Source organism: Gobius niger (genome assembly GCF_951799975.1).
Source record: "Gobius niger genome assembly, chromosome: 19".
Lineage (NCBI taxonomy): Eukaryota > Metazoa > Chordata > Actinopteri > Gobiiformes > Gobiidae > Gobius > Gobius niger.
This window is the reverse complement of record NC_136870.1, coordinates 15,726,084-15,753,324: the sequence shown is the minus strand read 5'-3', so window position 1 is coordinate 15,753,324 and position 27,241 is coordinate 15,726,084. Positions and strand designations below refer to the sequence as shown.

The 27,241-nt window shown below is 41.4% G+C and overlaps 1 protein-coding gene across 1 annotated transcript in view; it reads right to left on the bottom strand.

Annotated features, from left to right (window-relative positions):
• Nucleotides 1-25,025, bottom strand: part of LOC306979068 (corticotropin-releasing factor receptor 1-like) — a 68,110-nt gene extending 43,085 nt beyond the window's left edge. Inside the window, exons 1-4 of the mRNA XM_079577878.1 lie at nucleotides 24,536-25,025; nucleotides 20,166-20,253; nucleotides 15,694-15,753; nucleotides 14,502-14,627 (exon numbers count right to left, since the gene is read on the bottom strand). Coding sequence (XP_079434004.1) covers nucleotides 14,502-14,627; nucleotides 15,694-15,753; nucleotides 20,166-20,253; nucleotides 24,536-24,565 — 304 coding nt within the window. The 5' untranslated portion in view covers nucleotides 24,566-25,025. The remainder of the gene's footprint in view (nucleotides 1-14,501; nucleotides 14,628-15,693; nucleotides 15,754-20,165; nucleotides 20,254-24,535) is intronic.
• Between the last annotated feature and the right edge of the window lie 2,216 nt (nucleotides 25,026-27,241).

The window sequence follows — 27,241 nt, the reverse complement described above, 5'->3', positions numbered from 1 at the left end:
TGCAGTCCACATTTTAAAGCAGTACTAAGTAACTTGTTTACCTTAATAAATCCTTTTCATAGTCCCTCTGGGGGCAATGCAAGTGCTTATAGTGGGGTCTTTCATCTCCCCCGGTGTCTCTGGCCAGAAAACACTAGCAGCATCACGTAGAAGCTAACAGGCTAATGGGCAAAGCTAACTGTGGGCTAGCTCCACTTGAACAGTGTTTACAGCCAGGTTTGAGTGAAAAAAATAATCTCCATTGTGTAATTGGATGTAAAATATCCCTCTTTCCCTTTGTCTTTTCTGTCAGTGAAGTATTTACTCTCACGGACAATTAATGAGTAAAAAAAACGCAACATGCTACGACACCTGCAGTGGCGCTTATGGCCTCTAGGGGCATGAGTTACTTAGTTCTGCTTTAAGACCTGGTTTAAACAGGTTTATTTATGAACTGGTCAAAGCAGACCTTATTAACCCTGGTTGCATCCTTAAATTCAACCTGTTTGTACTGCATTGTCATGTTGGAATATGCCCGTGCCATAAGGGAAGAAGAAACCCATTGATGGAATAACCTGGTGATTCAGGATGTTCAAGTCGTCAGCTTCCATTCTTTGGGCACATAGTGTTGCTGAACCTAGACCTGACCAACAGCACTGACCCCAGATCAGAACAGTTAGTTAAATCTAGGTGGTTCCTTTTTGTTTGGTGAGACAGTGTATGTAAGGCAGTTTTCCAGGCTCGGGGTTGTTTTTCCTCCCAAATCCAGTAATTTTGCTGAATGACTCTGCATTCTCCACACTGTCTTCCTGTATAAAGAAAGCTGCTTGTTCTAATTGTTTTTGAGCTAAAGCAGAAAGATTGTAAGGCGTAGTGTCATGTATGTCTTGGAAAAGCGCTGCTGAGTGATACTAAACAGTCATGGTCGTACCTTTAAATAAACTACGTTAAAAGGAACCAGCCTTAAGTTTTATTGCCGCGACTTTCCGAACCGCGGCGGTCACAGGTGAGCGTTTGTACCTGTTTGCCTAATACCCGCATGGAAAAGCTTAGCCTCACCTCGCTTTCAATAAAGTTATGAAGTGTTGAATTATGAGAAAGCAGGAAACTGGAGAAGCTTCACAAAAACCGACGTGGGATGGGACGCCAGGCTCGAACTAGGTGTGTACACTGGCATGACTGTAGTTTGAGTTTGTGGAAAAGAGTTGGTAATTGACAAAACACTGTGGCCAAATTTAATCAGGGCTTGGCTTTCACACCTCCTCTGTTTACATAATGTTACGACACTTGACGTTAGACAAGGACGCAGTGTTGATTTTCAATAAAAAATGTCATTAAGTGAGCTCTTTCGTTGACTGAAAGGGGCGGGAAAATAAAATCGAGCTTGAATGTCAATCGTGTTCATTCTTAGCTTGTTAATTACTTTTCATGTCGTTTATTTCAACACAAATGTTACATCAGTTAAATCAGATGACAAAAACTAGCCAAAATATTCACGCTGCAGGGAAGTTTGTGTATTCAACCAACAGCATGCATTTATTCACATTCATCTGCTGGTGAGAGGTCGCAGGTGGCTAGAGCCTGTCTTAGCATTTAGGGCTTAAGGCTGACTGCTTCTTGAACAGTAGCCAGCTAGTTGCAAGGGTCAAACTGGTAGACAATATAAACAAATAGCTTAATTCACAACTATTCACTCACCGATAAGGGTTGCCAATTCAAGTAAGTCATGCATCCCTTTGACAGAAAGAAGAAGCCATAGAAAGTAACAGATTGCTCACGAGCCAAGGATCCAGACTAAAGCATGTTTCCCTCATGTCTGGCTGATGTTCAAGACGCTCAGGTTTCACATCTCAACTAAAACAAGCCAGTAGCGGTTTAAATCTTTGGGGGGCAGCGAGAAAGAAGTGGGCCTGACTAAATGTGGCGGGGGGTGGTGGGGTTCTGTGTCCCGGCCGTCGTCGGAGCACATCCACTTTGCGGGGGATACATGTCAGTGTGAGCCGGGTGCACAGAGAGATCACTCTCAACAGAGCGTACAGTCAGATGTACGAACCAGGCGCAGACTGAGGTGCGGCTCGTGTCACTTTTCTGCTGTAGAGGCAGACGACAGGTTCATTCTCACTCAATTATGAAGGGTGAATGATACGCTCCTGACTGCCTGGGCCACGGACAGAAGAGGGTGGTTACAGGCCGCAGTGCCCCCTCACTGCATGGTGCCACAAATGAATTAATACTATTTCTTGAGTCAGTCACACTTAACGAGACTCTTAATTAAAGATTTGCTGGGTTAGCGCTTTCATCACACAACAGGGGTTTGATTCCCGGGCCTTATGGGGTCTTTCTGTGAAGAGCTTTCATGTTCTCCCTGTGTCTACGTAAGTTTCTTTGGTGCTCTGGTTGCCCCCACCCCTGAACACATGTACAATATGCTCCTCACTTGTGCCAGGCCTCCTCTTTTCTGGCTAAATAAGAAACAAATACAAAATAATACTAGTCACCCACTGATCTTAAGGCGCCAAGAGACAACAAGGGACAGTAAGAAATGCTTATCACTTCTAAAGTGATACACGATCTTATGCAATATTGCTGCTGCACCTAATGTGAAACATACATTACCTAGTCACATGAGAGCAGTTGCTCTTTCACCCAATAATCCTCATTGGCTTTTAAAGCACCCATTTGGAGTTTGCGACAGCCAAGAGAGCAGTTAACTGCAGCCAACATGTGGTTAATAGGAAGCTTGATTGCCCTGTTATGATTTGCTCGAGAGCGCAATAGCCCCAAAATAGACCACGAACATAATCGGGCTTGATTTTTTTTTTCTCTTTCCTAATTACCTGCTCTTTGATAAGAGTTTCTGAATGAGATTTGGCAGGGCTCATTTTGTTTTGCTGTGTCCATTCAGCATTACTGGTGCATGGCATTTCAGTGGAGTGCACAGCAGGGGTGATCCGGGGCTACCGCTTTGCCACCCCGCTGACTGCAAGCTTTGGTCTAAATAAATCACCCGCCCCTTCTGCTACGACTGGCACAGGATCCGACAACTCGCAGCAAGTCAAAGCAAACCGGAATCCGCTATCAGTCATATAGGATGTGCAAATGCTGCTCTGGGGGGAGAGGGGAAAACGTCAAAGTTGGCAAGAAACGGTGGAGGCGGTTGCAGAGGTCTTAAATCAGGGCACGAACAAAGACAGTAATGCCAGGCTGAGTCATGGACGGAGGGGAGGGATAGACGGATGAAGGGGGGGGGCAGAGAAGCCATGGGCACCTGTCACCCGTCGACCGCTGAACGTTCGAGACAACTCAGCCCCAATGGCCTGTCACTGCAGCAGCTTACATGTTGTACAGCATACTGCAAATAACAAACATGGGTGAGGTACCAATTATGTCATTAAATCACTAAAACAGAGGTTCAAACTGAGAAGCAGCTTCATGTACTTTAAGAATTTTAGGATCCCTTCTACATGGAGATTCCTGGATGACAGCGCGCCCACAGGAGCAAGTGTACTACTTTTGTTTATTTGTTTGTTCATATATTAGTGCTAATCCTGGTTTAGTCTAGATATAATTCTAAGCATAGACATGATTCATTCTGGGACAGATTTGTTTTGGTCCTTGTTTAGACCTGGCTCAACCGGGTCTTGGCAGATGTTTTGTTGTGTCGCTTAGAACTAGTTTAGTCCTGTCCTAAGCCTGTGTCCTGGTTTCGTCTGACTTTAGTTGTCTCTTAATACTTCCGTCAATTTAAAGCATAGATTTGTCCTGGTTTAGTCCTGCTTTAAGCGAGGGAAAACCAAAGTGTGATTTTTCTGACAAGTATTGCAAATGCGATTTTAAATAACTTCAGAAGCTTAAGACTTAAGGTGAAACTTAATATGAACAGCTAAACTAATGCAAGCATCCCATTCATCCTTTTTTGTTTTCAGTGAACAGTAAATAAGCAAAAGAATAGCACCATTTGCAGTTTACTAATCACGGCCAAGACAATTTCACTAATTGTGCAGCTCATTAGTATTTAGTTAAGCATTTTGATTTAAGCTTTTAAATAATGGAAATAGAAACTGCTTGTGAACTGATAACCCATGGCCTTGCCCTCAACTCCTCTCTCTTGTGTCGCCGACATGACGGAGAGTATATACTGCAGATAACCAACCTGGGAGGGGATGCTATTCACAAAGACATTCCCTGCATCCCTCCAATGTGGCATCAGGGATGATTTAAATTCTGGGGCTTAAAATAGCCACGCATTTGGCGTATTTTGGGGGCCAGACTGATAAATACACATAGCACTTGTTCCGATAGAAAAGATGTCCTCACTGGCAGCACACTCTGATGGCTCAGCAACTTAAGGCAAGGGATTTGTCACTATCTAATTTTGGAAAGCCAGCCCAGTGCCTCCTCTACCCCGATTCATGGAAATGTTATTCCATAGTAGTGCTATTCAGAGCCATTTAATCCTACACACAATGCTTAGCCGATTTAAAAAAAAAAAAAAAACAGTTGGTGACACATTGACTGTTTCACCTTGTACGGATTTTAAATGTTTGAAATGACTCGGCCGACACAATGTGAGACGAGCAAAGATATTTAATGACAAAAATAAGAAATATGTTTTATTTTTTTTATTTTTTATATATATATCACATGGTGTCAAAAGGTACAACACCAGGGCCAAAAAGGGCTGAACTTTTTTACATGTTAAAGTTAAAGCAGTACTAAGTAACTTGTTTACCTTAATAAATCCTTTTCCTTGGCCCTCTGGGGGTAATACAAGTGTTAATGGGATGATTGTGGGGGTCTTTCATCTCCCCCGGTGTCTCTGGCCAGAAAACTACACATACAACTTTCCCTGCTCCGACCCAGAGGCGCAATACTCACTAGTGGAATCATAAAGAAGAAGCTAACAAAGCTAAAGCTAACTGCGGGCTAGCGCCACTTAAACAGTATTTACAGCCAAGTTTGAGTGATAATATTATCTCCATTGCGTCATTGGATGTACAATATCTCTCTCTCTCTTTGTCTTTTCTGTCAGTGTAGTATTTACTCTCACGGAAAATTAATAAGCAAAAAAACGCAACATGCTACAGCACCTGCAGTGGCACTGATGGCCTCTAGGGGCATGAGCTACTTAGTTCTGCTTTAATGTGTGATACCAAAAATGTGCGAATAGTTTGATGATAATTTGACTACATATTGCACAGCCCTAGAACTGACAATATTAATGTGTCAAACAAATAGCTGATTGTTTTCATGATCTTAAAGGACAAGGAGAAAAAATTCCCAGCAAGTTTTCATAAATCTTTCTACTGTCCTGCAGCGTCGTCATGAGACCGAGGGAATTTCAATTTTTTTTTTTTTTTTTTTTTTTTTTACATGACTTTTGCATCTGCCGATCTGAACTCTGCAGAAAAGTCCCTTTGGATCCGAACGAACACAGACTGAGGCTTTTAAACGGCCCCTCCGGATTCACCGCTTTGCCCTTGATATTACAGGCCAATCGCTGCGGCCACACAATCCATCCGCTGTCTCTATCTGCACCTGAACAGGCACACAACCCATAATGCATTTTCTGTAGCATTCAGTCCGGGCGTCAATCAATGTTGGGCCTGAAATCATTTTATTCAGTCAATTACCAGGGAGTCTTGCCAAATTCTCCATGAGCTGCTTTCTCTAAAAAAAAAAAATGAATTGAACCTTTACGATCTGCTTCAGGTATGTAGAAATGCCAGAATATTTACTGCTTTTGGTTCAAGGGTGAAATGCCCTTTCGATAGAGTAACAAATCTAGCACGTACACCTTCCTCATCGCTAATTATAAATGGCTGCCTGTTTACCGTCCCCAGTGGTGTTGTATTGTGCTGCGATCAGAGGTCAGGCAGATCACTGGGGAATAGGATCGGGACAAGGGAAGGTGAAAGCTCTTAAAGGTTTGTTTGTCCAGAAACGTATAGTATTTCCATTTGCTCTTTCAAGGTTTTAAAATCAATACGCTCAAATTATGTACTGTAAGAAGAGCAGCCGCTTGTGAGAACTAATCAATTTAGCGTGGTCGAGTATTTTAGCTTTAGACAAAAACACAAATAGACTTGGCGGTGTAATGTTACTGGGAATCCGCTGAAAGAAAAATCAACATATATGCACATGTCAATAATGCTCTCTGTAGCGAGGGCTAAGACTGAAGTTTATTTTGAGAGGATTCTACAATCTGCTGCCGCCGCTAATGCTCAGTAGTAGTGTGAATTAATCCGGAGATAAAAATAGTTTCGAAGGAAATTCACTTATTACTGTGGTCGAAGAAGCGCATGGCCTCAACAAACTCCAGCTGCAAAGCGCTCTGCAGGAAGATGACAACGTGCCAAGGGTCACAGATGGAGAATGGATGACCAAACATATTAGCCATCACGACAGAGAATATGATACTTTGTTTATTATCTACTTCGCTACAATCTATGTATAATAATAAGAGGCAAAAATGGCCATGTGCAACACTGAATTTGCTCGAAGCTGCCATTGTGCAGTAGAGTGTGTTTAAAACATCCTAGAGGGAATGAGAAAAATGCTGTGATCACAGAGTGAATTTATTGAATTAAGGCTTCATGGGCACTTTCCTATGTGGATCAAAAATTTTTTAGCGCAGCCACATAAGGCTAAAATCGAATTTAGACATTCCCCATTATCTGGCAGGCTAATTGAAATGTTTTACACATAGCATGCTATTATTTAAGAGATGAAAGAGCTTGACTTTGGTTGACCTTAATCATAGAGGGTGGGGGATCTCTCTTCCCGCTGATCTCGATACATTCCCGAGCAAGATACAAATCCTACTCCCAGTGGTCCAATCAATATGCTCTATGCTTATGGATTTATTTACATTATTGACACACTTTTACGTGAATTATTAAATAGTACTGCTCTGCCCATGAGAAACCAATACTATGCATTCTTTTTTTTAAAGTGTAACTCGTTTCTTTTTGCTTAGTTTAGTTTATTTGAGCTGTTTACATTAATTTCATTACACACTTATGGAAGCTCAAAAGGAGCTACACACAAAACACTGTCCACATCATCCAAAAAGCAGAGTGGGTTGGATCTGGAGGGCTGCAAGAGCGAGCAAAGGGGGGGGCATCTCGGCTACAAGGAATAAGAGCGGTCGTGATGGCGTCACATTCGGGGCTGTGGTAACTATTAATGTATTCAATAAATAATAATAGTTCTATGTCAGTTCTATGATAGCCAAAAACAATGTTCCCTTGCACTGTAGCAGGTTGGTAATTTTAAAAAGCAGCATTAGAAAATCGCGGAAGTAAACAACAACAGAGATCACTGATGTATTGCGGACCCCTGCCTTACACACAAATAAACCCAGAGTTTTCACAGCGGTCGTGCTGGCTTCAGTACACATTGTTGTCTGAATGCTCACGTTCTACTATTAGACAATAAGGTTTACACAAAATTGGCAAAGTAGTTTCATAATCCACGACTTCTGCAGTTGTTGGTTCATACAAGTAAGTAAAGTTTAAAACATAGATACACATTAATACTTCATTGCCATCACTGTGTGCAGAGATGTTTTTAACTAAAATTCAGGTTCTCTTTTGCTCCCCCCCCCCCCCCCCCCCCCCCCCCCCCCCCACACACACACACACACACACCTCACCTCTCACATGAAGAGCCATGCGCACCCCCCACAAATAAAGCAATGCAGTGTTTCAATGGCAGAATTGTTCCTGTGCCTAGTCCCGAGCATGCCATGCGGATTTAGTCCTCAAAATAGAAACCTAAGTTTAATTCCCAGGTTTGGCCTTTCACACAGCGACTCTCTCCTCTGACTCGCATTGTTTACCGCCTAGTCTAGAAAAGAAGAATCAAAATGAATAGCAGCAATTTCATACAATACAGGTGTGAAAGGTCGGTGAGTTATGTTCTATTTGCTGCATGTGTTACAGCTCGGACTTCTAAGCTCCAGAGCAATGCCAGCAAACTGAATCTTAATTTGTATTTTGTATCTTAAAGCTACTATTCCTTATACGTAAGATATCTCTGTCTTTCTGTGATTGCCTTTGTATATTTGCAGATGTTCCTTCTATATGGACCTTGCAGTGTTTTACGAGCTGCTGTGAGAAGTGAACGTCTCCACTGAGATCTATAGCAGGCTCATCTTATCTTAAATATATTTTAGGAATAGTCAGTATTGCCCAAAATACTTTAGAATAATTCAGTTTTGGCGCACATGGAAAACAGCATTTCCCACAGAACCAAATAATCTTGCTGCTTTCAGTCAGTACATTCAGTTAATATATAAAATAAGGTATTTATGGCCACAAAATTTGCAACAAAATGACAGAAAGTTGCAGCATGTTTTAGTGATTTCAGGACAAAATCCCAAGTAAACTGTGTGTGATTTTGATCCACTTTCACGAAAAATAGCCAAAAATCACAGCAGGAAAAATCAACGTTTTCACCTCCCGTGTCTCGCCTTTAACACATGTGATGTTTGCACTTAATTATTTATACTTTTGAAGATGCTCTGTGCAGCATGTTTGAAATAGTTTGAAGCCAGACAGGTTGCCGTGACTTTGCACTTGTGACTCATTGCTCATAAACTGATTGGGCCCTTCCCACTTCGCTCCGCATTGACAGTTAATCAGTTAGCAATTAGACCAAGTAACTCGCAGCTTCAGCCCACTCAGCCGGCGCAGCCACATTCTTTGAATCAAACATGATTCAAGATAATAATATGCCACACGCTTCATCTCAGTAACATCTCATTAAATATTTTCACATCAATGCAACACAATGCGAAGAATATGCCATTAATCACTTCACTTACAGGGGTGGGAACTTACAATTCATACTTCGGCCCACTACTTTTCGAGCTCAAAAGTTTGGGGTCACTCAAAATGTCCTTATTTTTGAAAGAAAAACATAGATTTTTTCAATAAGGATCACATTAACTTAATCAGAAGTACAGTCTAGAGTCTAGATGTTGTTAATGTTGTGAGTGCCTGTTCTAGCTGGAAATGTGCGATCTTTAATGGAACACCTACATAGGTTTGCAGAGGTGCATTTCTAGCATCCATCGCTCCAGTGTTCTAATGGTACATTGCATTAGATCGTGTGAGAAGGGTCTGAACGCAGCTTTTCCACAAGAAATGACGTCATCTCTGCAGGTCTAATCCAAACTAACCTTAAACCGAACCCTAATCCTATAACCTTAAGGGTAGTGGTGCGTGTAAGAGGGGTTTTATTGAGATAAACTTAAATAAATGTCGCGAGGAAAAAAAGTGGAGTTGACGTCATTTCCTGCGGCGGTCTGGAGCTCCACTGATCATGTGACGGTTGTGTTTAGATCATCGACATAATAAATAATACACTCCGTCTCCTCACTCCTCCCCATTTACCATAATAACCATGTGCAAAAGGGCGGATTTACAGACTCCTCCTACCCTGCTCTAACGGAGCATAGAAAACCGTGTTAGAGGCCTAGATGCATCAGCTGTTGCCTACCATCCACCAAAACATCGGGCGAAAATTGCGGAAGTAAAGAATAACTGCGATCGCTCGTATTAGCTCTCATGGTCAATCAAAATCCGGTCTTCATTAGTATGCAAGATTTCTAAAATGTTCCTTACAAAAACAAGCCTGGTCCCTTTAAATGTAACTAGCCCAGTGTTATCACAAGAGCAATATCTAGCTGTAGAAAGTAAAAAAAATTAGAAACCAGGCTGCAACGTGTGTAAAGTGCAATGCTATGTAATGGAAAACTAGCTTGTTTTGCTGCCCATACATGAAGATGCTACAGCAATAGCGGGCTATGGTGGGCAATGGGCGGTCTCTAGCGCCGCGGTCATAAAGCTGTGCAACCAGCGGCCCTTGGCTTAGACCTTCTTGAATCATGTTAGAGGGTAATTGATGATTAGAAAACCATCGTGCAATTATGCTAGCACTGCTGAAAACGGTTGTGCTGATCAGAGAAGCTTTAGAACTGGCCTAGGTGACCCCAAACTTTGGAACGGTAGCGCACATGTATAGATGAATGTATGTCAAAATGTAGTAATAATTCATAATAATTCTAAAAATGCGTGTGTTTATGTAATGTTGACTGATACAATAAATCAATCAAAAAATGGCCACTTTCGGTAATCACATGGTCTCATTTGACCAATTGTAATGTCGATTTATCCACAATTACATGATGTCAAGTTGTTTGTGTTCACAATTATCCAATCAGAAAAAAAGAGCACTTAGAGTTGTCAGTAGCCGAGCTTTGTCACTGAACTCTGGAGGTTCAGGGCAAAAGGCTTAAAAAAAAAAGGCTCAAAGACACTTTAAACCCAAGTTCTGTTGTAATTACAGTTCCTTCTTTAAACCATTAAAGCTGTGGTAAATGGTAAATGGTCTCAACAACTCAATATGGCGCTTTTCCACCTACATTAGGCACTCAAAGCACTCACCCATTCACACTCTCATTCATGCACCAATGTCCGCAAACACTGGAGGCAAGGTGGTTGTGTGTCTCGCCCAAGGACACAACGACAGTGTACACATTCAGGAGGCGGGATTCAAACCCCCGACCTTCCTTCATGGGACGACCCGCTCTACCATCTGCTCCACTGTCGCCCCATCAAAGGTTTTTCTTGTAGTAGAGTAAACGTCTTTTGGCACCATAGATCTGCACTGTCAACACGACATTTGTGAAAGAAAAACAAACCCCGTGAGCCGTTGTGTGTCTAAATATAGCGCAGTTCCCTCCAGCGTAAACCAGGAAGTCAGAGGCTAAATTAGCACAGTGTTAGCTTGCCGGTCCACCCTTTTCCCCTCCTAATGAACTCGAGTGAACAATCGGGATGTGCGGGAGTATACCTCCAACTTCCACGCTTTGATCATTTAGGTAGTGCAGAAAGGTAAAGCAGAAACATCCTATTCAATATAGAACAATGAAGTGGGAAGAGGCGATAAAAAAAAAATGGAGAAACCTTGAGTTCATAAAAGAAAGACGTAAACCAGAAAACCTTAAAGGTGCTTGAGAGAAAATAGCAAAAAAAATCCTTGAGCTTTTGTTCCTGAGTTGCCTGAACATCACGCACTTTTCCTCAGCGAGACAAAGCCCTATCCTTGATGACAAACATGAGCACTGCTTTCTCACAGTGAATTGAGTTATCCAATCAACATCGTGATCACTCGCCATTATGTCGCGGTTTTCATTCATGGACAAGTACAAGCTCCCCATTGACTGCTAGTTAATACCAGCCAGGCCCTATGGCGCTGACTGCTGACCTTCTCTGTCAGACGTATTTTTTCCGGCTTTTAGGCTATATGCTTCAATACAGATTCCCGCTAATCTTCAAGGTGAAATGAAGCTTGCGGTGTCATATTACGGGGGGGGATCAGGCAGAATTATGGCTTGGTTCAGTGCGGCTCACTCATCGCTGTCTCTCTCCTCCTATCCCCCCACACCATAGGCATTTTAATGGCCTTTTGGGAGAGTTAAAACTTTAAATTGCCAAGAAACACATTTGCTCTATATACCGTAAACTTAGCTAATTGTGTTTACGGTGCAGTGGGAGGCCATTGTTTACTCTCAGAGTGCCGCAGTGTCCTAAATAGATACGCATCGTAGCGCTTTATATGTTGCCAAGAGGCTGCACGGCTTGTACCTGTCTGCACGCCGACTGACAGTCACGAGATACGAGACGGATATTTATAGCCAATATTTTATGCATGAATTAAACACTGCTCGTAAATCAGAACTTTAAGTCCCCCTAATTTTAAAATGAACCCAGAGAGATCAGACAGAAGAATGGATGCTATAAATTACAGGCACTTAGTTGAAACCTGAGAGGAACAACATTACTTTCAGGGAGATTTCACAAAAGAATTACAGTATAAATAGCCGTCCTTATGACACAACATGAGTAACATTGTCAGGTTATACAATCAGAAGGTATCATTAACTAAAATGAAAACATCTCACTTCAATGACTACGCCTTGTACTTGGATAAGTTTAGATCTGTGGTTCTCCACTGGGCGTTTGCCAAAAATGACACATTGAACAAATTTTTAAAACAACTTCTGTGGATCTGTGTTTATTAACTATAGCGAGGTAAAATGCTCCCTATCAATAAACAAACGTATAATATGTACATTACAGAATCTTACTGTAACAATGCTACAGCGAATGCGAGCTGTAATTAAAGCTAAAGGCGGTCCAACAACATTGCTGGTCAGACAGTGTAATATGTAGCTTCCTGCTTACAGGTAAGAGGCGAAACACTCTCGACACTAAAGCAAAACCCGGTACAGACGATGGCTTAACCGAGCACATCTTCTCCAGTTTCTCCATTTCCCAAATCTGAAAGCGTCTTGAAAAAAGTGTCACCATAGCGACAAAGACTGAGACAAAAACAAGGATGAATGAGCATTGAAAAAACATCAAAAAGGTGAGAATAAAGCGACAAAAAACGGACGATAAAGCAACAAAAAATGAAAAAACATAGAAAAAGTGGCAAAAATGTGACGAAAAAGCCACAAAAAAGTGAGAAAAACACAAAAGCCTAAAAGTGATGGAAAAATTTGACAAAAGTAACAAAAAAGTGATAAAAAATGTGATAAAAGAGCGATGACAACACAGCAACAATGCAAGGTGAAAGATCCGTTTAGATCAGTTTTGTAGGTCTTTCAAATAAGGCATTACACTGGACTAAAGGCTGTATAGATGGAAGAGCTTTTAGATTCTACATTCGAAGCTACACAAGTTGCGAGCGGCTGATCCGGGTAGTTTATTAGTAGGGCCGGGACTCTTTCCGATTAACTCTGATTAATTAATTCATCAAACTATTAATCGAAAGCAATCACGCTTCACTTTAACGGCACAGACACTTCTTCAGCTTCCTTTTTCCTGCCGACGTAAAGCCAAAAACAATTCTACTGTCAGACTTGTTTATCCACACAGTTAAGCCGACATAAACTCATTTTAAAAGATCATTCTCCAAAATAAATCAAAATGCTGTTTTCTTTGAAGTATTTGGAATGATCACACGGGCCTCACATCTCCACGAAAATACGTTTAAATGTAGTAAAACACAAAGTAGCATCTAAAATATACCCCTAAAAAATAAATACAACCCCTAAATGAATAATGTGATTAATTGCGATTGATTAATTAGTTACAAAGGCCATAATTAACTCAATTTACATTTTTAATCGAGTCCCACCACTATTTATTAGTTGTGGCATTAGTATTAAGTACTTGGCTGTTGTAGTAACAGAGCATGAGTGGGAACTGTATTATAAGTGTAGTTTCACGAATAGTTTGCAGTTGCTATAGCAATTGTGGTACATCCATCCATCCATCCATCTTCTTCCACTTTTCCGTTTCCGGGTCGTGGGGGCAGCCGTTGGAGTTGCCCAAATCACATTGCACCAGCCCCTTATGGCTCCTCTTGCAGGTGGTGGGTCCACAGAAGGACGGCCTCACGATTAACCGGGCCTGTTGGTCTCTCATAAGGGGCTTCTGAACCGCTCTTTGTCTGACCCGTCACCTACGACCAGTTTGCCATGGAAGACCCCACCAGGAGCACAAAGCCCTCAGAAAACAGAGCTCCCAGGATCATTCGGGTGCTCAAACCCCTCCACCACGTTGAGGTGGCAGTTCCAGGACGGGAATTGTGGTACAATGGCAGAAATTCTGAACATTGGAAAATCTATGTAAAAAAAAAGCCTATTTGAATATTGATTTCAAAGTCAAGTTTTATAATATGTAAATATACTTGAGTTAATACAATGTGTGGGAAGGAAATTTGTATTCAAAATATGGATAAGTTGCCTTGTGACTAATACAAAACTAAATAGTGGGTGGCACACTGGAGGTAGGGGGCACTTGGAGTGTGGATGGCAAAACAATCTAGGTAGTATAAACTGAGAGCAAAATCTCAGATAAAAGTATAGTCAAAACTAGTGCAGTATATTTCACCAAAGCTTGACTCTTCAAAATACAGTATCTGTGTGTAAAACCATCAGAAGGACCACACAAGGGTCATACTATCTGATTGTACGGCACAAATGTGATTAGAAGCGATAAAATCTCGCTGTAATTTATCATGATTAGAGCAAACAGTTGTGGCACTGCGCAGAAGGGCGTCCGGAGTTTACCGGACCGAGACCAAAAAAAAAAGGATTTCCATCATTTCGAACGGCTTTTTGTGCTTCATTTAGCGATTTCGAATTCAATTTTTCACATTATTAAGCGCCTTTCTCCACAGCCATTGATTCATCTTCCATTCCCGAGATCTTCTTTTCACGCCTCGGCCCCACATTCTCTCAAACATGTCTTTACACTTTGTGTGCGCTCATGCTAATTTTCTGTATGCACAATTGCGTAAACAAGATTTGCCCAGGGGGGTAGACGGGAAGGGGGGGGGGTTGGCGAGGTTGGGGAGAACAACATCAAATATCTTTATCTCCTCTGTTATTGTTTATGGCAGCCCGACAGTAGCAGCAGTGGCAGTGGCAGAGGACTTACTTGTGGTGTTGTATCTAACGCCGTAAAACATCTCCGGACAGGGTCGTGCCACCATTTGTCCCGCGCTACTCCGTGGCCAGCAGGTGCCGATGCCGTCAATGGAAGTCTCGCAGTAGGGTCCCGTGCCTTAGGAGAAATGTCAAGCATACATTATTGGCATTGCTGTAGACTGCTTATAGCCCCGCAGGGAAATGCCGCCACTGTTGTTAGACATGTAGTAAATTGTAGCCTGAATGAGTGGTTTGTGTGTTTGTTTTAATGATGGGCTCCTGTGAAAAGTGCTAATGTGGCAAAGCACCAAATCTATTTCAAGCTTTGTTTGTTATCGGCTTTGATGTTCCAGCTAATCGGAGTACACATCAAATGTATGTCCCTCAGAGGCGTATTCCCTGAAACCCATTATGGAAAGGATTGAAACTGATACATTGCTGAGGAATACTTTCATTAAAATTTGAGAATGTGGGATTATTTTTTAAGTACAAGATATGAAGTCAATATGTTCAAATCAAATATTTGTTTACTGGTAACAGTTGTGATGTTGATATATTCACAGCTAGGAAAACATTTTACACGGTGTAACTTGTTCATATTGTTTGTTTTAGTAGACGCGTCCATTCAGAAAGTAAACAAGTCCCACATTTAAGGTTGCCAGGTTCAATGGCTAAAACCAGTTTGGAATTGAAAGACGCTCTGTCCTACCCAGCACCAACTTATAGTTTAAAAATGTTAAAACTAAGTATTTTCCTCCCCTACATGTTCCAGCCATGTCCTAATGTGTAGAATGAGCTCAGACCTGTTCACCACAACTGTCTCTAAAATCCGTCACTCAAAAAGTTGTTACTTCGGGTCCGAAGTGCCGTCATGCACAAGCTTAATAATAGAAGCTGCAGTTACGTGTAAGTGTACGTGGCAGTAGTGAGTATAAAATGACCAACATGCATCCAGTCTCTTTAATGCTGATTGAAATGTTTACATACAGCAGAACTTGTGCTTGTGTCCTCATATTCACAGGAAACTGTAGTTCAGTTGTATATTCATTATTTCAAGTTGCTGGAGTAGTTTAAAAATAGAGAATCAATCAACCTGCATTAAGTTCATTTTGGCCATACTATTTTCAAGTTTAAGTACTTGAGAGAAGATATGTAGTAATTTCTCCGATATGATAATAATGTATGAGGCAAAGTCAACTGACCTGTCCACTGACTCGACGCGTTGTACAGGGTGTGGTTCCAGTTGGCCACCAGGGTTTGCACTGGGGGAGGAGACGTTTCATTAGTGACAAGGCATCTCTGTTTGCTGGTTTCAAAGAGGCGACAAAAAACCCATTAGCTTCGGCTTAAGAGCTACAACGGAAGAGCATTAAAGGGCAATGGTAAACATTTGTGACAGACCTTCCCCCCGGCAACAGCGAGGCCATAGCTGCAAATATGTATCCAGACGTGCCCCGCGGCCGCACCATTACGGCTGCACGAGTCGTTCAGGAGGAGAGCAGTCACCCTGAGGACTCTGTGTGTGGGGGAATTTTAATATTTCAGCTTCTACATACAGTGTGTTCAGGGGGGATTCATACCATGTTATCATGTTAATGTCTGATGCTGATAATCATGGTTTGACATGACATCACTGGTAGATTTGTACGCCTTGTGTATCATGAAACATGGGGAATCTTTTCAAAACTTTGCTATAAAATGCTTTTGTTATTTGTTGTTTTATCTGAACAGTGATACAAGTAACACCTCATAAAATATATTTGTCCTTCCAAGTACCACCAGTCTTAGACCAAGATCAAATCAGGAGTAGACCTAATATTGTAGATCTAAAGTAAAGTAACTCATGCGTCTAGAGGCCATAAGCACCACTGCAGGTGTCATAGAATGTTACATTTTTTTGCTCATTAATTGTCCGAGAGAGTAAATACTACGCTGACAGAAAACACAAAGGGAGAGAGGGATATTGTACATCCAATTACACAATGGAGATATTTTTTTTCACTCAAACGTGGCTGTAAATACTGTTTAAGTGGCGCTAGCCCGCAGTTAGCTTTGCCCATTAGCCTGTTAGCTTCTTCTTAGTGATTCCATTCGTGTGTATTGGTGACTCTCACCCCGGTGCAGGAAAGCTGCAATTGTGGTTTTAGTTTTTTGGTGTTCAGAGACAATGGGGGAGATGAAAGACCCCCCCAATCATCCCATTAACACTTGTATTACCCCCAGAGGGACTACGAAAAGGATTTATTAAGGTAAACAAGTTACTTCGTACTGCTTTAAAAAATAAATGAAAGAATCTCTCATTAAAATGACTGATGTCTAAAATGGCAGATGATCCTGAGTAGTGTTGCCAGTAGTGGATTACTAATTACTTAGTAATTATTAAAGTAATTGGGGTGAAGTTAGAAGCGACTAAGCTCTTCCACGTTTTCCCCTATTTAAATAGCGTTATGTGAGTAGTTACACGATCCAAGTATAGTTACACAAAATTAAACATGTCAATTTTCTAAGTGGATAAAAAGGGATGCTATATTGTGAGGCTTAATAATACGTAATAATGCGTTGTAATACACCTCACAGAGAGGAGGAGAGGCTAAATGCTAACAACATCTTTGGTCTTTTAGCATGACTGAGCGCACGTACAAAGATCCAACAGGTACACAACAACTCGTCTAAGCTCAGGTAAGAACATATCTCAGTATGGAAAAACGGTGGCCTGTTCCTTTAAGTAATGTAACGGGATTACAATTGCAAAACTGGAAATCAGATTACAATGAACTTTATCAAGTAACTATTTCTTTTGTAATGTTTTGACTGCTGAAAAAGCCTTATTACTCATAAAATGTCAGAAATGTAAAAAACAAAAAACAGAAAACAAGAAAGTCTGACTGGAAATACAGACATTATTTTGAGTTTAGTCAAAAGCAAAGAACAATGTGGTCCATTGTCGGTTCTGTGCGGGAAAAAAGACATGAGCCTATTGTAAAACTAAAGTAACTACCAGTAAGCAGCAATCAGATTCATTTTGAAATGAATAAATCAAGGACGCAACTACATTACTTTTAGAAGGAATAATCAGTAGTTCTTTTGTGTAATCCCAACAACTGATCTTTAGTAAACATCATTCTGAAGAAACGTGCGGTACAACTGCAGTACAGATGATGACACAAGAACCTTCATCTAGGATTATGATGATTAATTAAACAGTGCTTAGGAAAGATCCTCCATTGACAAGTAACATGTGAAAAAGACTATCCACCGTGGCCAGGGAGCAAAAAAGGGAACGTTGCCAGAAGAACATAAATGCTGAACAAGTCTGTGAACATCCTGAACACACTGTAGTTATTACGTGTAATGTGATTTCATAATATCTGCAAATACGCCCCAATCACAATCACAACTAACTAAAGATCTTGCAATAATGTTATGGTTTACATTCAGGGAGAGTTCTCAGTCGGAGGTTTTAAGGTGTGCCGTGACCGACTAAACATTCAAACGAACATACCGGTACATTGACTTGATGTAAATGCAGATACATAATTAAATGTAATATATTAGTTCTGTCAAAATGATTGCTGCTACATCAAAATACTGCGATGTTCTGCACAAATAATGCATGCACGTTTCCTGTCGTGCGAAGCGCTGATTGTACCACATTGATAAATCATTAATATTTGTCATATAGCATTTTAAAGGACTGTTACTGGCTGGCATAATGGCTCAGTATGAAGTGGCATGCCTTAACGTAAGAGACATTGTCACGACTCAGCAGAGCAACAATGCAACACTGAAGCTAAAATGTGTTCTAAGACCTAAGGATACTGCGTCAGATGTAGTTATCATATTTAGCTTTGACATGCTGTGGATTTTAGCCATTATACTCTTACTTATCCTTGAAAGCTCCAATGTCAAAGGCTACAGGGAGGGACTCTTCTTTAGTAGCCTGGCCAGATAGCCACTCCTGCTGTTCAAAAGCAGAACACGTCTTTGTAAAGAATGGGTTTGACGTCTATGTGAAGGGATTGTTAAAATGCGCAGTTCAAAGGCCACTTCTATCGACATCATTCGGTGTACCATTTCCCTAACCTAAATTGAAGAATTACTTCCATAGCATGTGTTTTATTTATTAGTGTCTTTACATTAAGTGTGTTCGCCTCTCCTCAGACCTGACTCGTAACTTTGCTGGGAGCGGGACATCAACAGATCATTTCCATGGAGATGTTGCTGCCTTCCTTTGCCTTTCAGCAGCTAAAAATGAGTCTTAAAGCAGTATTGAGTAACTAATGCCCCTAGAGGCCACAAGCGCCACTGCAGGTGTCATAGCAGGTTGCGTTTTTTTTTACAAATTAATTGTCCATGAGACTAAATACTACGCTGACAGAAAAAACAAAGGGACATGTACATCCAATTACACAATGGAGATAATTGTTTTCACTCAAACTTGGCTGTAAATACTGTTTAAGTGGTGCTATCCCACAGTTAGCTTTGCCCGTTAGCCTGTTAGCTTCTTCTTCGTGATTCTTGAATTGTGGTTTTCTGGCTAAAGACGCCAGGGGGAGATGAAAGACCCCCCCATTCATGCCATTAACACTTGTATTACCCCCAGAGAGACAACAAAAAGGATTTATTCATGTAAATAAGTTACTTAGTACTGCTTTAAATACATTATGTCTTCTGTTAACCTCTAACCCCCATCTGAACAGAGCACATTTTTTCTAGTTCAGGTTTACCCTAATCAAAAAAGCAACAAAAACACTACAATAAAGCAAGAAAAACATGACAAAATCTTACATCCGAGTTGTAGGTCTTTCAAATGAGCCGTTACTTTGGCCTATGGGCTGTGAGCTCCAGTGAAGAAGCTTTTAGAGTTGGGTAAAACTGAACTGGAGAAAATGTGCTCGGTTCAGGCGGAGGTAAAGAGGTTTTCAATATTTTGTTCAAGTGTTTTGTTATTGCAATAAACATAACCTTTAATGTTCTGCAGTGGGGCTTTAAATGGCTTTTTGTTCCCCCAATAGAGCCAGCAAGCTCGAGTGCACTACATTGCACTTGCAAATCTTTGCTTACAAACTTCTATTGATTTGCTTTGTGGGGTGTTTGTTGTTCACTTTTGCCTCTGCCTGGTAACTGAATGAGCTCATCACAAAACCAAATTGGCCGACCTTTGAGCCAATCAAGTGTGAAATAATTCTCAAATAACGGCATGTAACAGAACATTAAATAAGTCAGATTTAATGGCTGCTTTAACGGCTACTACAGCCACTTTATTGTGCACTAGGGGCAAATCACGTACTGTAAAGCTCAGTCCTGTACATGTAATAATTGCGCGGTGAACATTTGAGGCTATATGCCAAGTATTACTGTGTAAGTAAGCGCTACACAGAAATGGAAATAATTCGTAAGGACATTTTGCCAATACCCACAACCCTGAGATGAGAGTTTGACATTTAGTGGCTTGTGTGGCTCTGGAAATGACCAAAAAAATCAATTCATAAGTTTACTCCGAGGTATGCGCAGGGAAAGGTCGTACCCCGGCGTCGGAGTCCTTTGAAAAATAACTCTGACCGTGATCAAAGGCTAGTGTAACGCACAACAAAAGTTCAGCTCCTTCCCCACATGTTGGACATATATTTGACAGAGTTTACCTGGTGACTGTGGGCTGTATATATATACTTACATGAGACGTTTCCTGCGAGCAATAGCAGGGCTTCGCATGTCAGCTCTGCAGAGGAGCCCACAGGCAGCAGGCTGACGATGGCCCACACCTGCAAATAGACAAGAGGCGCAATGGGGTCGCGCAGTCCATAAATCACTTCACAGCAAAAACACCATTGTAAAACCGCACTCGGCTTTAGAATTGATGGTGCTTTTGGAGAAAGCACCATCAATTACAGAGAAAGTTGGGACGGAGCGTGAAATATGCTCGATAGTTCAGGTGTTGAAACTGGGCTATAATGTAAAAATACTTAAAAGTAGGCCTGTCACGATAACAAATTTGACGTTCGATATATTGAGGCCGGAAAGTATCGCGATGATTGACTCTAACGATACAAGATACTGTCAGTCTCCGGCACAAAAATGACAGTAAACCTTTGTTCTAAAAGTGCATCATCATGTCCTAAAACACCACACAGAATACAATAAACATGAAATATAATGAAACTCAATTTGCTTCTGGTAAAAAGAAAGACGGGATTTGCTTATGCTAGTGGTTCATGCTGTGATTTCCAATACACAATAACTGGGCTGCGCAATAGGAGATACAAAAACTGTCTTGAATTTTGAGGAAATAATGTTATTGTGACATTTTACTTAACAATTTGTTTTTCTCAAATTGTGTCAGAACTAGACTCAAAAAACAGCAGGAGAGAGGAAAAAAACACATATAGCACATTTTCAAGTCACCATGTGTTTTTGTTTTGGCTGGGTGGGTAAAAAATGTGTAAATCTCATTGAGGAAGAATTGAGGCTTCTTGTGATTTTCATATTGCATCTTCTATTTGCAATGATGATTATTTGGCGATATACAGTACATACAGTATAGCCCTCAGTAAGAATCACAGTCAAATCCTACAGCAGAGAGTGCCTTTTTAAAATGTCACGTCTTTCTTTTTAAGTTGTTGATATAAAGCTTATCCACATGTTATAGTCTTTTGTCGCCTTAAGCTTAGGATTATTTGCCAGGCTTAGGTCCTAATTCAAGATCGGGGAGGCGTGACACGGGTTCGGCTCCTCCTAATCACCGTTTTCCTCCAGCGCTCCTCAAGTGTGTGATTATTTTACACGTTTTGTGTTACGTCTCTGCTTTGTGTACCCAAGGCTTTGGTCTGGGATAGACCTTTTTGATACATGTTGCTTCCATCAAAGTCAATTACTCGATTATATTCCATACATTGTGATGCAAGTGCTTTAATAAGAATTGTATGTATTTACTGACAACTTTTTTTGAATTACATTTACTTATATTAGGGCTGCATGATATATTATTAGGGAAATCAGGGCTAAAACTGAGCTTTGTGTGAGTCAAAAATGTGCAAGATCTTAATGATTTAGCTTCTTTTTTAATGAGGTTTCTATGGGCATTGCCTCGCCTAACACTGCAATACTGATCATTCGGCATTATGCAGTCCGAACAGAATATGGCCGTATTCATCCAGCACGTCATTGTTGAAACTGAAAGACGACACACTGTTGTTGCCCTGTTGTTGTTGCCTTGTGAATGCATTTACATCTCCTTTCACACAAGATGCTGCTTTTTTTTATTGAGCTCTCTTTGTAGTCTGTTAACATGCACTCATGCTCATTCTGTACAAGGTTGAATAATAATAATGTATGGAATGTATTCAGCGGAAATTAGGCAACAATTTCTGTCTCAGAGATGGTTTTCTTGCCCATTGTTAACCTACTTTGTGTCTTTGCAGGAGGGAAAAGCTTTGAATAATGCACATAATTACGGCACTACATTTGGTAATTGTATTTGCACAGCCACGATTTGAATAGCACTGATTGCCTTTGTTTTACGTTTGTAATAGGCAGATTAGTGCATGGGTGCATTTTCTCCAGCTCGGCGGCTTTACCCAGATCTAAAAGCTTCTGGACTGGAGAGTGTGACTTCTCATTTGAAAGCTAAGGCCTACAAAACTGATCCTAACTTTGTTGTCGTCGCATCTTTGTCTCAATTTGGTCGTGTTTTTGTTGCTTTTTCATTGTTTTTCTCGCTTGTTGCTCTTTAGTCACTTTTTTGTTGTATTATCGTCGCTTTTCTGGCACGTTTTTGTCTCTCTTTAATTGCTTCCTTGCCGTTTTATTAGTTGCGTTTTTGTCCCAGTTTTGTTGTGTTTTCATCCTCGTTTTCGTTGCTATAGTGACGCTTTTTTTCCCCAAGAAGCTTTTAGACTTGGGTAAAGCCAAACTGGAGAAAATGTGCTCGAGGGGGTTAAGAGGTTAATCTTAGAATATCCCACAATGAGCATGAACTACACGGAGACATGACTCACTTTGGGTAAAAAAAAAAAAGTATTACATGAGAGAAATGGGCACAAAAATGCGAATAAATGTACTCACGATAAATATTGAGCACAAAGACTTATTGTTTATCTGACAGCCATACATTTCACTGCTCAAATGAACTCCTGATGACTCTTTTCTTGCAGATATAGTAGGACTGCACAATATCCAATTCTGTAAGAAGTCAATGTAAATGTTGGCACCATGTTAAGTCTCACGTCATGCTGCTCTTAGCTTTATTTCTCAGCCCTTTTTAACTCCCTGTTCTTTCTGTTTAGAAAGTAAATACAAGTAGAAACAATTAAGTGAACAACAGATAGTGATCAAGCTCCCATTATCACTCACACACTATATTTACACTGAGCGCAAGGAAAACCCTCTATTTATGGCTCATTTCGGTGACAGCGCGACCAACCACTGGGAATACAATGCTGGGATTAATATTTCATGCGCACACTTTGATCTCCTCTGGATTTCTTGCAACCCGAGATGATGAGAGAAGGCTGGAAAATGTCCAATAATGTGAGAAAAAAAGGGATCGGTGGGTGGGGGGGTGGGGGAGAAGTTGGCGATGCTAGGAAGATTTACTAAACGTCTAGGCTGCATGTGTCAATAGCATTTCTCACAAGACTGAAGATGTTGATGCATGCCACACAATTTGCATAGAGCAGAGAGGAACTGGCTTCCCCACTTGACTTTTTAATCTATAGTTTACACCCTTTCACTAAGCTGCCTATTCCCTGCGAAAGGTTGAAGATGGCTACTAAAGTCAATGTTGCATTTTTCACTTAACCTGCTGATAAATAATTCAAAGGAGTGTAACAGAGCAGAAAACGAAGACAAAGTTAATTGAGAGCACACTCATTTTTCTCTCAGAAACATGCCCACCTTGTCAGTCAGCACTCGCCATCTTATAGTCATTAAAAAATGCAGGGACGCCCCAGATTTTATACTTTTTGCACAAGAAATGGGATCTTGGAGCTTTGGCTGGCCCCATTTCACACTCGCCGAGTGCGAAATACAGGTATCATGATGATACAGTCAGCTTAAAAAAAAAAATCCTTGCCTTCCTTGTAATTAAAGCCCAAAGAAGCCTGGGCGGTGTAAATCGATATAGCATAAAGAAAGTGATTGGAAAAGCCGCTGCAGCACTTGTGAGCTTCATAATGTGGGCACCATGTTTTGACCTCGCGCTGTATGGGCACAGGCAGTGAGTGAGGGGTACAGAGGGGTCAGTGCTGTATGGTCTTAAATCTTGACAATGGGGAATAGCAGGGAAACTGTGAGGGTCATTTGAAAAGCAAAAAGAAGAAGTTGAAATCATTGCGTTCAATGGCTTGCATGGCTGCTTCCTCTTGCACTGTGAGCGGTGTACTAGGTGAAGTTATGAATCTCAGGCATTTACCAACCACATGTGCGTTTGATTGTCATGTCATTAAATAACCTGTATCTCACCTCAGTAAAACTCCAACAAGAAGAGGCTTGTCCGAACTTTAATTTCTCAATAGACTTCTTGCTGAAGATGCTGACTTACACACTGCCTCAAATACAGCTGGGTATTTCCTCTATGGGAGAAAAGTTAAGATAAAAAAAAAAAAAAAAAGGCTTAAGTTGCTGAATTAACACTTTCTCTTAAATCCTGGGTGTCCCAAATCCCGGGTTTTCCCCTCCCTCAGCCTCTCCGTGTCTCTGCAGTCCTGTCACTTGCCGTGCGTCAATCTCTTGCTCTCCCCCCCACAAGTACATCCTCGCGCTCCTGTGTTTACAAGCACTGGCAACACAAGCATTTTCTCGCCCCTTTAACGAGATGCAGATTCAGTTTTATAAGACAACGGGGACCGAGTTACGCTGCCTCCATGCGCTATCGCACTTTTGTTGATACAGGGATTTTTGCAGGTGATTTAAATGGACACCTGAATGGTAAGGGGGGAGACGGTGTTAGATCCTGCCGTGCGTAATCGCATAATGACACAGCTCAACTCCCGATGCTGACTTTGATTAAGTCCGAACCGCGCGCAACAGACCAGATTAAACACTTACCTCCAGAACATAAATCCATTTGCGACGCATTTCCAACTCCTGGTTATTTCACATCTCACTCAATGAACAGACTTTTGCGCTACTGGCTGTCGCTTTTTTCCGCCTTTCCTTGGGGTCAATAAAGTCGCGACAAAACATTTAAAACCGCGTTAAAGAGTCACTGTCACTCTGATAAAGTAAAAAGAAAGGCGGGAGGGAGGTTTGTGATTTCCCCCCCTTGGGTGATGATGGAGTGTCCCACGGGGTGCTGTGAGCGAAACGTCCAGTTTGCGCGACAGGAAACTGAATCCGAAAAAAGAAAAAAAGAAAATGTGATCGCGTCGCGGGCTGTTTAACTCCGTTTTCCTGGCCGGTGTGAAGACAGACAGCAGACGTATCTCCTTCCCTCAGCGGGCTCACATCCCTCGCACCGTATAGGCTACTGCTGCCCGTGGTCCGTGTGCGTACAGTGCGGCGCGAGGGTGAGCGAGCGACTGTGTCCCTCTCTCTCACAACGCGCCGCCCACGTTGTGTTTGGGGATTGTTTGTTGAGTGTACTATCCGGCGGGGAGAACCATAACTCCTCTACGGTTAATTGTGCAACAACACTGCGTTTTCTGGGTTACAGAGACGCAGAAGAAGAAAGGCCTATTGTTGTTAAAAGTGAGATGAGTGCGCAGAAGGCAGCGTTTAACGTGTGCACTGCCTCCCCGTGTCTCCGGCGAATTAGTCCGGCGTTTCACAGAAAACAGATTTGGCTCTGTTAGCTAAAAGAGAGACAGATGGCCTCCAGAGGGTCAATAAAGTTTAACATCCCCTGGGCTCCTATGAAAATGGAAAAAATCAGGAGATCTCGTCCTTTGGCGCTAAAGAGACACGAGGCTGTTTAGATTTTACTCTCAAGTTGATTCATAAAATCTGGAGCGCTGTCTAAATTTAGCTATTTAAAACCTTGCTATTTGCTTTGAGTAGCCTTTATGTCAATGTGTGAAGGATTGATTATTAAACAGAGCACTACTGACTACAGCTTATAATTTATTTAATATAATAATAGAAAATTAATCAAACGCTTGGCATGCCTTGATGTAGACGATTAACCATATCTCTTCTCCGGCCTAATAACTGGGGACTGGGCTGGATTAACAGGTGGTGACAAATAACAGTGCACAAGTGTTAAAGATTGCCCACAGTCACCAGGCAAACTCTGTCAAACATGAGCTGTTGTTCTTTTTCTACTTTATCCATGTTACAATGTTGTTTAAAAACAGCCAGAAGTAACTCTTGCCCCTAGAGGCCATAAGCGCCACTGCAGGTGTCGTAGCATGTTGCGTTTTTTTTTAATGCATTCATTGTCAATGAGAGTAAATAATGCGCTGACAGAAAAGACAAAGGGAGAGAGGATATGGTACATTGTGCCACAACCAATGGGCGAGGAACGTGCTTCTCTATGGTCCTTATGGCGGGGAGCTGACATTGCTGTAATACCACCTCCTGTGGCCAGGGGCGACTCCAAGAGACACTTGGGAGCATTGATACTAATGGGACTTCAAACCTCCGAAGAACGGCTTAAAAGCCTGGCTCCAAAGAGTTTTTCTTTTTCTAAAAATCGCTATGACCCATGTGACCACGCTGGGGTAGGTGAAATATTTTTAACCAGGCTGGTTTTTGTTTATCAGCCCGAAATTTGGAAACATTTGCAGTACATTGACTGGCTCCAGAGCCTGTCAATCAAGCTCTGTGGAGGCTCCGCCCGCCCCACGAGTGCAGGGCTTCCCGCCTTTTTGCCCTTTTTAGGAACAAGTTACTTTGTACTGCTTTAAGTCTGAGAAATTCTTTCCAGAGCTCTAAACACTCACCCCTCACCAGCTGGTGTCATGAGGTGGTGCCCCTTCAAGTTTTAAACTGTATCACTACAGAGGGCATGCAGATGATATCACGGCATGGCAACTGGTGCCAAATGAGCATCAACTTTGATTCTTTGTTTCGATGCTGGTGTGTTAATGATGCAGTGTATGTACCGCTGCTTCAACAGTGCAGCGTGATGCGAGGTGTTTCAACAATGTTCTGATATCAGGATACAACAGAAGGCCAATAGCAAAAAATGACATCAACAATTTATTCAGCATAATCTCTGCTAACTGCGGTACCCATAAATGGCCAGGAGCGGACCATGAATGTTTAAACAACGAGCTGCAATGACACATTTAATAACAACTATACGGTCGGCGCAAAAGAATTAAAACAAAGTGATAAAAGTGAATTTGCGTTTTGAAGATTCCATCACCTTTAGTTTAGAGCCACTGACTTCATAATACAATGCAATGTGCAAGGCCAAATATTCATTTACAGCAAAGATAACTTAAGATAACTTTCAAAAAGACGATTGTTGCTGTGAGTTATCAATGAGACTTTCACTTACTGTTACCCTCAAGAAAAATGATGATGGAATAAATTGATGGAACAACTGCCCAAGGAGAATAATATATGACATACAAACATTGCTCTTTCAGCATTTTCTTTTTTGTGTCTGTTTTATTAAAGACACAGATACAAAGTAGGTTAATAGAACCTCTGCACAAGTTGTTTGTCATTGTTACAGTCATGTACAGTGGGGCAGTGCAAATTTCTTCCTCTCTCACATGAATAAGCGTGATGGGATAAAAAGCTGAAGCAAACACAGCGACGCTCGGTTTGAGTGACTTCTAATATCTGCCCTCCATCGTGGTG